General features: G+C 41.0%; 1 protein-coding gene across 29 annotated transcripts in view; it reads right to left on the bottom strand.

Moving 5' to 3' along the window:
- Positions 1 to 4637: 4637 nt before the first annotated feature.
- CACNA1D (calcium voltage-gated channel subunit alpha1 D) overlaps positions 4638 to 14699 on the bottom strand; it is a 201710-nt gene continuing 191648 nt past the window's right edge. For 28 of the 29 annotated variants that reach the window (XM_082209169.1, XM_082209165.1, XM_082209170.1 and 25 more), the window contains 3 exons: positions 12345 to 12466; positions 9323 to 9643; positions 4638 to 6823 (listed from right to left, as the gene is read on the bottom strand). In XM_082209169.1, the coding sequence (XP_082065295.1) occupies positions 6530 to 6823; positions 9323 to 9643; positions 12345 to 12466 (737 nt within the window). In that variant the 3' untranslated portion in view covers positions 4638 to 6529. Of the gene's footprint in view, positions 6824 to 9322; positions 9644 to 10633; positions 10887 to 12344; positions 12467 to 14699 lie in introns of those variants that run through there. The other variant, XM_082209161.1, reaches the window with a different exon arrangement.

Raw genomic sequence — 14699 nt, 5'->3', positions numbered from 1 at the left:
AACATATTTTAATTGTTTATAGCTATGGATGTTTCACTGTGTCACTTGTTTTTAATTATCTGGCTTTCAGTGTAATATATTTTCTAATAGCAGCTTGCTGTTTTTTCACTTTCGTTCTGCTGCTGTGTTCATCTTTATTACTTAGTTGTCCAGGAAGAATTGCTTATCATTGAGGGCTATCACTTACTAGCCAAACTTTGGTCTGGGTGCTTACGTAAATGGTAGTCCCATGTTGACTAATCAAGGAAATCCTCCTTGTGTATTCTCCACATAGGATCAAAAGTAAGAGAAAAATACCAGTACTGCTATGTCATCTAGTAGGAAATCCCCGGCTCTTGTCACACATTGGACTAAAATCACTTGACCCTTACTCATTACACTTTTCTCACATATTTCATAAATGGGTATTGCAATTTTGTCCAAGTTAAATTTCTCAGATCAGTGTTCTGTTTTGTACATTGTTGGCACAACCTTGCAAAGTTAGTAGTGGATAATGTCCCAGATAACTTGAGTTTCATTGATTTCATTTAATGAAATCATGATTAACTTATGCTGGGTTGAGCCCTTTGTATATAATATTAAAAAGCAACTGTAGAAGATGAATTCCTGATGTTTCTAAACATGTACAGTTGTTTAGAATAATTATTACATGTTCAGAATCCTTATTTAAAATGCAGCTAATGTAATTACATGTTTTTAAACATTTTCTAGTGTGCTGCTAATCTCTCCCCCCCCATATTTCTAGGATATATTTTTGCATTTGCCCTCTGTAGAATCTGTTTTGAAAAACTGTGTAAAATGAACTTCCCTAATTTAACACCTATAATTTGCTGCTTTGCAAGGCAAAAGCAGCACTATGATGTAGTATGATATTAAAATACAAAGTATAGATTTAATGCTGTGCACAGTGTACAGATCTGAGTATGCGTCTGTGAACTGCACTGACATATCAGTACTTCTGAAGCTGGTGAACAAATGGTCACCAGAGTCAGTTTTGATTAGGCAAGAGTGGCTTTTCTCACCATCTGACACAGATCACTAGTACTACCATTGCTGAGTGTACCGGCTGTCCAGAAGGGGCAAGTGCACATGGACCTACCCTATCATAAACCACTAGTTTTAAGAGCTTAATATATGTGGCTGTTTTATTTTTGGTTTTTAACCTTTGCAACATAATCTAGCCATAGGCATTGCACACAGAAGGCCCCTATTCTACGTACATTCACAGTGGGGAGTAAGGCCCATTTATGTCAGTGGGACATATACGGTTGGCTCACACAGGCATGTAAATAAACTTATTTCTCTACACTTAATATCTGCCAACTGAACATTTGAACTTAGGCTAAAAAGGTTTTGTGTTTAAGCTGGTGTGTGATAATACAATGTCATTTGTGTTTGATTAACCACACCATTGCAGCCCTCTAGTCAACAGCACATGAGTGAGCCAGCCCTTCTAAGTAAACAGGCACATGATTAGGCAGAAAGCCAATTTGTACATCTGAATCATGCTTGCTGGACCAGCGAGACTGAAACCACCTTCTCTGTTTACTTTTTACATTACTGTAGTTTTATAAACTCAGAGAAATTTTCATTATGAAATGAGTTAACATTGGCCAATACTGCAAGGAACTTGGGAGGATTATGGGAAGTTTATTATTATTAATAGAATTTATATCCTGCTCTTCCTCCTGAAGGAGATCAGGGCAGCATACACACCTACCATTAAAAACAAAACATTAAAAACACATTATTATTATTTTTAAAAAAATTCTAATACAGCTGCAGACTGGGAAAGATTTCAGCTTAAAAGGTTTGTTTAAGGATCTGAACCCAAGGTATTGTTTCTCAGCATGTGAGCAACATAACAAGTGCAGTAATCAGAACCTTTTAACTGTAGCTAGCCCCCTATTAGATTCCTTGGGACTTTCAAGGCAACATCATTCACTTGAGAAAAGTGGAAACAGGTTAAAAAAAACCTGCTGACTCAAAAGCTGGCTGGAGGGACAACTGCAGATGCTCTAAGCAGGTCCTGCTACCTGGTGTTGCTGCAAAGCAGTAAAACTGGAGCATTGTAATTAACTGGGAAGAAGAACGGCATGTTGGCATAAGAATGCTACTGAAGAGAAAATGTGACTGCAGTGAGCACTGTCCCATAAGAAATCAGGTAAATAATTTCTGTGATAAATGTTCTGTCATTAAACTGGGACCAAAATGATTTACTCATCATGATAAAAGTCATAGATCAATCAGTGTGATGCAAACCGTGAGTTTTTAATAGAGAGACTTTACTGAGGCAATTGTAGTGTGCTGTACTGCATTCAGGGCATTCAATCCAGTATAGCATGATTACCTTGTGGCTTTTAGAATGCAGTGATCTTCCAAATCATATGATTTATTAGCCCACTATGATGTGATTGATGTAGAGCGCCATTTTAAAATACTGCATATTACTAAAAGATGCTGTGGTAGAAGATAAAATACCTGGTTTAATAGTTGTTTACATAACTGCAGATGATTCTCCATCCATGTTATTGTATAATATATATGACCCTGAAGATTATTGTAAACAGTATAAGCAACTGTTTATCATGCTGCCAGAACAGTGGTGCTTAATCCCCACATTCCATTTTTGTGTGTGTGTTTCTGTTTATTTTCCCCTTGGTTTATTCAGCATGATTTTACTATCATGACAAATGCTGTCCTGATTCAATGCTGTGGCTGAATTTACAGCAGGTAAGGGATCTCCTTCCCCAGTTAATAGTTCATAAAAATGAGCTCAGCATTTATAATTCTCCAGCTATATCCTAATTGCAACATAGAAGTAATATATTAATAAGAGAAAACACTTTGCTTTGCATCATAGTTTATGAAGCTAGAGGCCCAGCAATTTGCTGAAAAAAAGTTTGGGGCAAAAAAATAGTCATCGGGGATGGAGGTGGGGGATGAAAAACAGATGTGCCTAAATTCCTGTATCAGCACAACATGAATGTACATGTTCAGCACCAATGAACTCTGGGAATGATTGCAGTTGCCATAGGAACATGAGGTTCTGAGAGTGAAATCAGCTGAAACAGCTGAGGTTAAAAATGACAGTTGGGGACTGTACATTGTATGCCTTGAGCTGCAAGAGATATGAGCTTTCTGAATTTCCATAGTATGAAAAAGATGAGTTGTTGGACACAAGACCAGTATAGCAAGAACATAGCAAATTGAGGGCAGTTTGGGTTAGGCATGGACAACATCTGTGAAGGGCCCTGGAAGTCTGTGGGTTCTGGAGTGGCATGAGGAGGGGGAACAAAAAGGGCTTGTAGTTTTTCATTTTTAGCAGGACTGGAAGTGTGTGTGTGACTTTCCTTCTCTGGCATAATGAGGTCTCTTGTGTGCTAGGCAGCAATAAGTTTATGTATTTTCTCTGGCAAGGCTAGAAAACAGTAGTTGCTGGATATTTGCTACTTACATTGTGTACTTTATCACGAATTACTGTTCTATATTATTATTATCATTTCTACAGTGCAAAGTGCAAAGTTCTTAATCATCTTGTATTTTATAGCAATTTTCATTATAGAGCAAACATTTGGTCATTCGGTAGAGGATTTTTGAATCTGCTGTTTGTCGAGTTGCATGACTAATTTAAATCGATCCAACTGAAATCAGATACCGTATAGGGCAGCCTTTCACAACTGAGTTGGACTACAACTCCCACATCCTCCTGACTATTGGTCATACTGGCTGGGGCTGATGGATGTTGGGAGTCAACAACGCCTAGAGAAAACCAGGTTGGAGAAGGCTGGTATAGAGACATCAAAGGTTGCTGAATCTGGTTAGTAGCACCTCCATTCCTCCTAATATTTATGGCCAACACAACCTTAGTAACGAGGAACTTTCCAAACAAGTTACCAGCCAAATGAAATGTGCCATTATTTGGATTCTGCTTGTGATGGAGAACAGAAACAAGTTCTGGAGTTACTGGTCTTTTGCCACCCTAAATTGAACCTGTAATCTGATTCTGCATAAAGGCCCCATTTGCATAATCTGTCCCCATTTTTCCCTGGCAGATGGATTGAGGCCTACTCATGTAAGGTGCTTATATTTGTAAACACACACACATACACACAACGTTTATTTTAGAGCTCTGGTATAAGCCCAAGGCTTGCTTCCATGCTGTGCTGCATGGTAGAATGAACAGATACAGAGAGTCTACAGGTGTGAACTAGTCTGAGAAAGTCATTCTCAATTAGTTTTGTTGAGATGGGAGGCAGAGACTGGATGTAAAGAGCAACCTGATCAACTATATTGGTTTCTGATACTTGTACTTATCTGACCCTGAAAAGTGTCTTGCCGAGGCTGAGCGCTTCTTCTCTTCCGTTCCTTTTCCACGTAATTGCAAAACTCAAATGTTTCCTCCACCATCTAAGCAAATCAACCCAGGAAAGCCTACTGACAACTTTTCTTTTTTACAATTTCTGTATGGCTCATAAACTACTGGGAGATTGTTCTGTTGAAGCAAATTGCACAGCTCCCATTTATTATAGGGATGCTTGTACAAGAAGTACTTATTTACCTATGGATTATGTGTCTATGACGTCAGGAGGTAACCACCTTCAGGAAGCTGCTAGTAAAAAGAGCCCCAAGTATAATAAAATTATTACACATTTTTATTCCGAAGAACATTTTGCATTTCTTTTCATACAAAATGATGTAGGTCAAGAAACAATTTACAAACCCTTAAATTCTCTCCTGGCATTTGAAAGAATGATTCAAGAAGAGGTCTGTAAGGTATCCATAGCAAATTGCCACTGTGTACAAAATGGTTATATTAACATAGTTTGTATAGGTCACACTTTTTAAAATGTGATTTGAATTGCTACCTATTTTGTTAATACAGATAAACCCTGATAAGGTTACTTGGCAAAGCAAGTCAATTTATCGTGTTAATAAAATAGATTTTTGATATTCACCTGCCTCCAAAATTGCATTAGCCTCAATATCAGGATTTTACTGCATCATGGACAAATGTCTAAGCCCTCCTTTGATTGCATAAAAATAAATCCTGGAAACAGTCCACATAGAACAACAGAAGTTGAGGCCACCATGCCATCCATTTCCCCAACATATTAGGAATCTTTTGGTTCTGCAAATGACTGCTTCATCGCACATTCCACTTCAAGCAGAGTAACTTGTTAACATTTTGCATCCACCAGCTAAATTATTTCTTCATAAGAATTCTCTACACCAAGTAAAATACTTGGTCAGTTAATCTGTAAATATATATACTTCAAGGTTAAAAGAAAACCTTGTTAGGCGTAGCCTAATTCGATTCATTTCTTTTTATTTACCTGTTATTGCAGGAGTTGTAGTATAAATAAAAATCAGAAGTTTCCAAATAAAAAAGATAACAGTTAATTCCAAATCTCTTAACTTTCCAAATATAAGACTATAAATAGTCATCTTTCATGTTTTAAATAAAGTGAGACTCCTATAGGCCCAAAATATTTATAAAATCTCTGTAGCATCAAGTTTCTCAAATCTTTACCTCGAAAGCTTTTTACAATGAAGAAATAAGAGGTGGCTCTATTTAAATATTTAATCCTAAAGCTCTATACAATCCAAGTAAAAATACTTCTATCTAGAATTCTGTGGAGAATTACAATAATTAGGCTCCATAAATATTGCTGCAGTTCAATTACGGTACAATAATTACAAAATATAGAACATCTCTTTACAAATACAAATGTTTGTAGATTACAATTTATTTACAATAATTTCTGCTATATAATTTTTAACAAACTATCTTATCTAACTCTACTTTAACCTGGTTGCAAGTGCATTGGTAAAAATGCAATTATTCCAGTATATTTTGCCCTTAATGTGACAGTCATAAAACAGACTATCTTTAATGATATTTTGCTATGTAAACTGGTGTTACATATGAGAGAAATGCTTTTTAGCATCAGTCCAATAAAACAATCTCATGTAGGTAGTGTTTGACAAACTGTATTAGACAAATACTTTAAAAAAAGGAGGCAAATTTGAAAATAATATCTGAGTGGATATGTTGAATGTAGTGGACATTTGATATGCCATATAATCAGAGGTAATGACACTTTTGATTTTCATCACCATATCCTTCTCATGCAGACTTTCTTTTTTGGTGCCAAACCTTTTTCCGCTGAGAAAGTTTTACACTCTGAAGGGCAGCAGCACAAAACTGAAAGGCAGCAATCTTTCAACTTTTTCTTCAACATCTGAAAACAGGCTGGTTAGCATCTCTTTCAGTCTAATAACCAACCTTCACTCACTGATGAGCTCAGGATTCTATACAAAGGACTTGTCAATATCCTGCCATTCTGATCCTGTTTCACCACACTGGAGATATTTAAGAAGAAATAAAAGTATGGCTTCCTCGCAATGTGACATCATCACTCGTGCAAAACTTGATTCCTTATTAATTCCAACTAGTGCCTAGCATCTTGGAACTATGAGGCACTTTTGTTTATTTAAAATCAAACTTTTTTTTTCTTGCTAAATACTATAAGGTTGTAATGCATATCATTTCATCAGCTAAGTCTTCTTCATATTTACCAGTATCTGGCTCTTCATCACTATAGCCAGGACCAAAGTCTTGAAGTTCATAATCTTGTCTATTTAAAATGGGGAACATGTCACCATTGGCTCCATTGCTAATGTTCCCATTGAGAAGATTACTCGCAGCACTTTCCATTTCATCAATAGTCATGTCACAAGCATCAGCAATCTCATGTTTCGTAGCAGAAACAAACTTCGGGTCTTTTGCATACCGTCCTAATCCTTCAGATATAAGTACCTGAGAAAGTAATACTATAAACATTAATTTGGCACTTAGGATAAAAAATCAAAAGCAAACAGTGACAAAGCTTCAATACTTTAATTCATTTTAGAGAGTGCAAACCTTTTTATGTTGCATTATTTTTATTTCAAGTGCCTTCTGAAAATCTACTCCCTAGATATTGAATTGTCCCACAACTGTGTAAAGAAGGCCTTCCCCATAAGCTGTGTGTGGCTAAGTTTGGAAGAGACATTCTGATGAAGCTAGGAGAGGAGTTGGGATGATGCATGACTGAGGGCCACCTTGAATATACTGTTTTCAGAGAAATTCTGGAGTCCATAGTTGTAATCAAAGTCACTCTATCTTACATGATTATTCCTGTAAAGCTGATAAAGAATGCAGCCAAACTATGTTGTCTAGTTAGTATTGGCGGCTTTCAGCTTCTGTCCTGTTTTGTAGACACAATGGGACAAAAGTTGACATGAAACAGTATGGCACATAGGGAGGATATACAGTGGTGCCTCGCAAGACGAAAAGAATCCGTTCTGTGATTCTCTTCGTCTAGCGTTTTTTCGTCTTGCAAAGCAGGCCCATTGAAGGATTAGCGGATTAGCGCTATTAGCGGCTTTTTGCGGTTTATCTGCTGATCGGATCAGCTGATTAGCGGCTTAGCGGCTTAGAAAAGGGGGGGGAGGGAAAAAACCAGCAGGAACTCGCAAGACATTGTCGTCTTGCGAAGCAAGTTCATAGGAAATTCGTTTTGCGAAGCACCTCCAAAACGGAAAACTCTTACGTCTAGCGAGTTTTCCGTCTTGCGAGGCATTCGTCTTGCGGGGCACCACTGTAGCTTAAATTGGGTGGGAAAAATAGTTTTGTCTCCACAGGCCAGATCCTTTTGGGGATTGTCCTTGTGGGGCAAATCTGACAGATGGGCGATCTACCCATTTGTGAATCACCTGATATCACAATGACATCAGGTGTACCTTGCAAAGTGCTGCTAAAATGAACATCTCCCCCCTTCATCTTTGCAGGAAATTCTGATGCAAATCATTTTTCTGAATCCGTTTTTACAACAGAGGGAAAAGCCTTTGTTGTAGCAAGGGATTCCATGTAAGCCCCTTCCTGAAATGGGAAGGTGCTTTTATGAAACCTGCCAAACTGTGCAGGATTAAACACACAAGCCCCCCGCCTCCATTGTCAGGCGAGCAGGGTCTTAAATCCTGCTGCTTTAGGGCTGTATGCCCCCCTTTTGTGGCTTGAAACAGCCAACATAGGATTTTCAGCTGATTATACAAGTTTTGATGGTGGGCAAGGTTTGGGAGAAATGGCTTCGTGGGGGTGGAGGTTCTGTACCTTGGCTTAAACCATTCCTCAGTCATTTTGCCTTGGGTTCTCATCCATGGGGAACAGGTAATAGCTGAAGTGAACATGCTCCCCCCAAAGCATCAGGGAGTGCCTACCCTAAACAATCTTCTGATTTAACAGAAAAAGACAAAATATCTGGCTCCCTCGGCCAATAAAGTGAGACGAGCGCTGTAACGACTGGACCTAATGGTCAGGGGTCCCTTTACCTTTACCATAATAAAGAATATGTCACTGCAGGGTGGAAAGGCAGAATATGGTCTTGCACTTGTCTCTTTGCTGCTTTGGCAATTCCCTAAGTGACACTGCTGTTACTGTATCAGTGTTCCTTCCTTATCTGGCAAAACTCGTAAAACAGCCTTCTCATAAAACAAAACAAAAAGCCACCTGTTTCTTTGTTTAATATGTTGGGGTGTTTCTGTAAGCAAATGAGCCTTCTGTAACCAAATTAGGCTTCTGTAACCAAATTAGCAACGTGCACCTGATAACATCACTGCTGCATCATCTGTGTCTTCCCATCAGCCTCAGATTTTGAGGGGCGTGGAGTAGCAATACTTCAACCCTCTTCTGCTCTGAACTCTATCACTACCAAACACAGAGACAGTGGGAATTCCTCCTCAGCCCCACCACCCAGCCTTTTAAGTAGACACTGCAAGCTGTGGCTGCTCCCAGACAACTTTTGAAACCATTTGAGGCATCTCATCTGATTCTGTCAAGACTTCCTTGGAAGGTGGTGCACACTCCTTCCTTGGAGGTTTTTAAGCAGAGGTTGGATGGCCACCTGTCAGGGATGCTCTAGTTGAGATTCCTGCATTGCAGGGGGTTGGACTAGATGTCCCTTGGGGCTCCCTTCCAACTCTGATTCTATGGTTTTAGGATTCCATCTGGGGCCCTTTGAAACATCAGTTGTTGGTTTGCCTTGGAAATGCAGCAACCTTCTTGATCTTCTTCCTGCTCTTCACAGCCTATTGCAGGGCTAGTGATCATGGCTGGCAAATCGCTCAAGTGTCCTTATGTGTTGTAGATGGAACAGGGCTGTCTCTGCTGTTTATGGCCTCTAGCGATTTAAGTATGTGTAATGGCCGGTAAGCCTTTGTATTCTAAAACGACTTAAGTAAAACCATGCAGCTAAAAACAGGAGCTCAAAGCACTTACCGCTTCTACCAAACTATCCGCACTTCTCTGCTTGTCACTATGCTTATGCCTAAAGTCGCTCGGTACAGTCAAATTAGCTGGCGTAAATGTCCGATAGGCAATATCAGGATCATCTGTGTACCAGGAGCTCCTATGCAAAGACGGGAGGCTGCCGTTCATATGTTCCGTTGATTCTGCTCGGTCAACTTGGATAAGAGGTGTATAATAAGGAGTACGGTCACGGTTGGGTGGGGTAGCTGGTGGTGTGGCCCAGGAACGTGTTGAACGGCTGGGGGAATGCCGGTGAGCTTTAGTGGCATCCAGACCTGCAACAGCCATGACCTGAAGAAGAGATTAAAAGCTAATACACCCACAGATTTATGAAGGCAGTAGCAGATCACATGCAAAGTAGTTTCAGCCAGTAATCACTTGTCATCTCGAGCCACTTAAGGTGTTCAATCAGACATTTGTTTGTTTTTAGATTGAAGAGTGAACCATGCCATTGTTCAATTTACTTATGATTTGCATTTATGAACATGGTGGACAACGAATGTGTAAAACAAACAGGAGAGGTGTGTGTGTGTGTGTGTGTGTGTGTGTATGCGTGCGTGAGAGAGAGCATAGAACTTTGATTTATTACTTCTCTCTTCTCTCAACAAAACATGTGAAATATGGCTTAAAGCTCACTGTGTTTTGGGGTTGCCAGGAAATATATTGGAAACTTTTAACAACCCTGAAGTTGTGCTGGGTTAAAATACTGGCCATAGTCCAGAATTATATTGTGTTTAACTTCCACTGATTGCGATGAGACTTAACGTGCCTAGCTGTGCACTGAACTGTGGCACCCAAGTCTCAGCTAAGGGAGTAACCAGTGTGCTGTAACTCTTTGGCTGCATGACTGAGGTCCATCCTGTGTAAGCACTTCGGACAGCAAGAAACTCTGAAACAGATCCTAGCAGTGTTACCCAGTGTTCATATTTTTGAATATGGAATGGTGCAAAATAGGCATAATTGAACCCAGTATTCAAGACGGGGCTCATCCACCAGTGGCGTAGCGTGGGTTCTCAGCACCCGGGGCAAGGCAAGTAATTTGCGCCCCCTAACCCGAAGGCTGGCGCGGGGAGAAGGTCTCTCTGCCCCACCACCAGGCTTCGGAGCAGCCATCCGAAGGCTGGCGGCGGGAGGAGGTCTCTCCGCCCCACCGCCAGCCTTCGGAGGAGGTCCGAGGACAGTGGGGTTCCTGCTTCCTCGAGGAGGGCCGGCCAAACGCGCCCCCCCCCAAATGTTGCGGCCGGCACCCCTGGCACCCCCCACGCTACGACACTGTCATCCACACTAACCTTTGGCCCCACACTTTCCAAGTGTAGCTCCACACTTCAAAGCTACATTTCCAAGCATTTTTTTGGCCTGTCATTTCCCCAGGAAAATTTGATTCTGAATCAGAACAAATGGGAACTCAGGTTGTCTGTATATTTGCATTTGTTCCGATTCATAGGGAAAGCTTCAGGGCTAAAAGAAAAAGGGCTCAGATGCAGTGAAGATCGGTGTGGCACAAAAGGAAGTCTGGATGAGCCTTTAATGTGACCTAATATTGGGGAAGAAAAAGCATTATTATTAAAAATGCACTGGGTGCAGCGTCCTAAGATATTACAGCAACTTCTACTGAATGTTTGCAGAAATAAATAATTACATCAAGGATAGGGAAGCTGTCACTCTCCAGTTGTTGCTGAACTGCAGCTCCCATTGTCTGTGAACATTGCCCATGCTGGCTGGGGGCTAATGGAGTCCAACAACATCTGGTTGGTCACAGGTTTCCCGTCTCTGAAATACAGAACTTTTTGCCAAGCTACTCAACCTTTGCAACTACACCATGAGACCAATGGTTTAATTTTGGGACACGCTCTCAGTACAATCAACTCCTGTTACTTCTGAGCAACCACACATAGGATTGGCTTGCAGTCTTATGCCCACTTACATGAGATTAAGCCCCCTGAGTCAGTGGGACTTAGTTCCAAGGGAAAATGCATAAAGCCAAATTTTGCTGTTTAATGTCAGCCCCAGAAAAAACCCATCAAAATGCAACATACACCATTCTTCAGTAGAAGCATTAATAGGATCGTAGACATAGCTGATTGTAACTTGCAAAAGTTGTAAGGGAGGGATTCCATGTCGTGCTAAGGAGATTGTTCTGTTAGCACAAGCGTTTTTCCTTGCCAAATGGACTGATCTCTCTCCTCCCTCTGTATGCTATTCTGGGGTTGGGATTTGGGGAGGGCTCAGGAGGAAGAAAGGTGAGGGGGAGCTCCACTGAGCTAGCTGGCTTCTGCTGGTACAGCAACTTGGTTGAATCTGGCCCTTTGTAACTAACCAGGGAAGTACGAGTTGCTTACCAAACCCTTTAAGGATCCAAATTGCTCTTTGTCTTGCCCATCAGGACCATTTTTTCCTCCTGAGACTGGACTTGGTGAACAAACAGTTGCTGAAAAATAGTCTAGAGGCATAGGAGCACCCTTCCCATTCCCCTGCAGTCACGTTTTTCTCTCCCCAATTCAGGATCCAGAAAGCTGAGCTCTCAGGAGTTTTAACGTGCCGGGGACCTTACAAAATCTCTAGTTGGGCATTTAGAATGAGGCTTAAGGCAGCTAACATCCTCCCACCATCCATCCATCCTTGCTATCACACCTCCATGTGTCAGAGAGAGATTGCCTGCCCTAACTATCTACATGCACTGGGGAGCCTTGATTTTGCCCCAGTTTCAAAAGGCACAGGAGCCTCCACGAGTACAGGAGGTTTCCTTCCCACAAACAGTTGTCTTGGAACACCCAGAAGGTGACAGGGACCGGATGTGGAGCTAGCATGCCCAGGCAGGCTCTTCTCTCTTCCCGTGTTTGCTCAAACCCTATTAAGGACACTTGGAAAGGGATTCCTATCTTTCGTTACCCTGAGTGTTGCCAGTATTGACATATTCCAAAGAAGTGGCATAAAATTACATATCAAACATAGAATTCTGCAACTAAAGTGTGAACACTGTGTTTTAACTCACCTGCTGTTGCATTAAATGCAGGGGCAAAGCAGTGCGGTGGTGAAAAGTGGGGGATAGTGGGATTTCATCCTGACTGCTCTGTCTGCGGAGGCATTCAAAATTAAAGGAAGAGCGGCGATTTGCTGAAACATGAAAAGATTGAATTGGTGATTACTATTTTCTGGAGACAGTTTCAAGAGGAGCAACTACTAGTCAATTGCAGGAAAGGTGGCAAATAGTTTTGGGTTGTCTTAAGGAGTAACTTACTGATTGCTAGCTACAATTAGGTCATTTTCTGGTATTACCATTAGGATAGACAGATTGATCTATGAAGCGTCAGGCTGCAAACGATAATAATCCATAAAATCCAAAGTTTTGATAACTCTCCAAGGCAGTCTGCCTGGCCCAAGGAGGGAAGTGTGATAATGCAAAATTGCATTATACTCAATAAAAACCACAGTTCTAATGGTGTAGGGTTTTGTTTTGTTTTTTGACACTTTGAAGAAAACATGTTGAAAGGCCAATTATGTCTCAAAAGTGTTGACAGAAACCCAAGACAGTCTCCTAGATCGCACAGCTGAGATAACCAATATAAAATCATGATGTAAAATAATGTATCATGCTGGGTGTGAATTAAATAACTTAGGAAACCTTCTTTACAACTGATTTTTCCTTGAGTTAATTTCATCCATAATCAAGAAGCCCATGGCAATTATGTTAACAGAGGGAGTAAAAAGGACAAGACATGTGCCGGTAAGTAAGTCACTGAAATAACAGTAGTATTTATTTAATTTGTATCAGTACTATAAGCCTGTGTATATAAGAGAAAGTTTGCTTCTCCAGGAACAAATGCAACACTAATTCACTTCCTTGTGATCTCAAAATTCAAATCGCCCGTCACATGTTGCATCTGACAATGCTTCCTTCTTGTGCATAGCAACCTTAAGTCTTCCAGCATTGAACCTTAGATTATGTTACCCCAAGGGTGAGGCAGATAGGATAGAAACAAGATAGAAACAAAGATGCAGGCATCATCTATGGCTTGGTTTGCATGTAACTCTAAACCGAGGTTTAGCATTATGGTTGCTTCCAGTTGATGAGTTTACTGAGCATCCTTATTTGTTGTGTCAAGTAATTGTTATCTCACACCTTTTAATGTATTTTCTCATCACTTCCCTGAGGTTTGTTGTGGCTTATTATAATACTAAGCCTTAGAACAGAATTGCATTTAACTGGGCTATTGTTTCTGTTGGTTTGTTGCAAATCAATTTCACAACTAGCGAAGGGAAGCTAAACGGCTTTGTGGTAAAGGTAAAGTGACCCCTGACCATTAGGTCCAGTCGCAGAGAACTCTGGGGTTGCGGCGCTCATCTCACTTTACTGGCCGAGGGAGCCAGCGCACAGCTTCCGGCTCATGTGGCCAGCATGACCAAGTCGCTTCTGGTGAATCAGAGCAGTGCATGGAAACACCGTTTACCTTCCCGCCGGAGCGGTACCTATTTATCTACTTGCTCTCTGACGTGCTTTCGAACTGCTAGGTGGGCAGGAGCAGGGACCGAGCAACAGGTGCTCACCCCATTGCGGGGATTCGAACCGCCAACCTTCTAATTGGCAAGCCCTAGGCTCTGTGGTTTAACCCACAGAGCCACCCGCGTCCCTGCAGTCATCAGTAGAAAGGCTTAAAACAACCATGGAGTAGAGACTTCATGGTTTTGTTTAAACTGCATTTTCAGGGTGGGGAAGTATGTATGTACACATTAATTTCTAAACTGTATGCTTGCACAAGAGCTGTAAGTTTGCTACTATAGATTAGTTCAATTATTAAAGGTTCAAGTGAGCCCAGTCACGGGGATTCGAACCGCCGACCTTCTGATCAGGAAGCCCTAGGCACCACCTGTGTCCCTAACAGCATTGTAACTTCACAGCAAATACACAGCAAAGGAAGTGATCCTGTTGCCTGGTTACATGTTGCAGTCTGGGTCCAAAACAGCAAAAAGTTACATGACACTATTTTTTTTACAGTAACAAGTTTGTTTTGGATCACGTAATTTTATCTCTTAGGAGGGAAGGGTTTCCTGACAAGGTGTATCGATTGTCTACAGAATGCCTTAAGCTTTAGGCTCTCATTTCTAGACTTCAAGTTCTATTTTTGGGTAGTGTATGTCATGGTACCATAACTGCCTTTGTTGTGCTGGTTGATGGCCTTTGTTGGGAAAGAGTGCAACCCTGCTCATTCTCCTTGACTTCTGTTTGGATTTTGACCACTGTAGACAATGGTATTCTCCTGCACTAACCACTGTATTTCAGCAGTTCCATCCCTACCTTTAGGGTTGGTTTCATAAAACACAACTGAAGCTATTCCTTGCCACTGGGGGG

This window comes from Podarcis vaucheri (assembly GCF_965113315.1).
Source record: "Podarcis vaucheri genome assembly, chromosome: 2".
NCBI lineage: Eukaryota > Metazoa > Chordata > Lepidosauria > Squamata > Lacertidae > Podarcis > Podarcis vaucheri.
The sequence above is the reverse complement of the archived record's forward strand: the minus strand, read 5'-3'. Positions and strand labels throughout refer to the sequence as shown.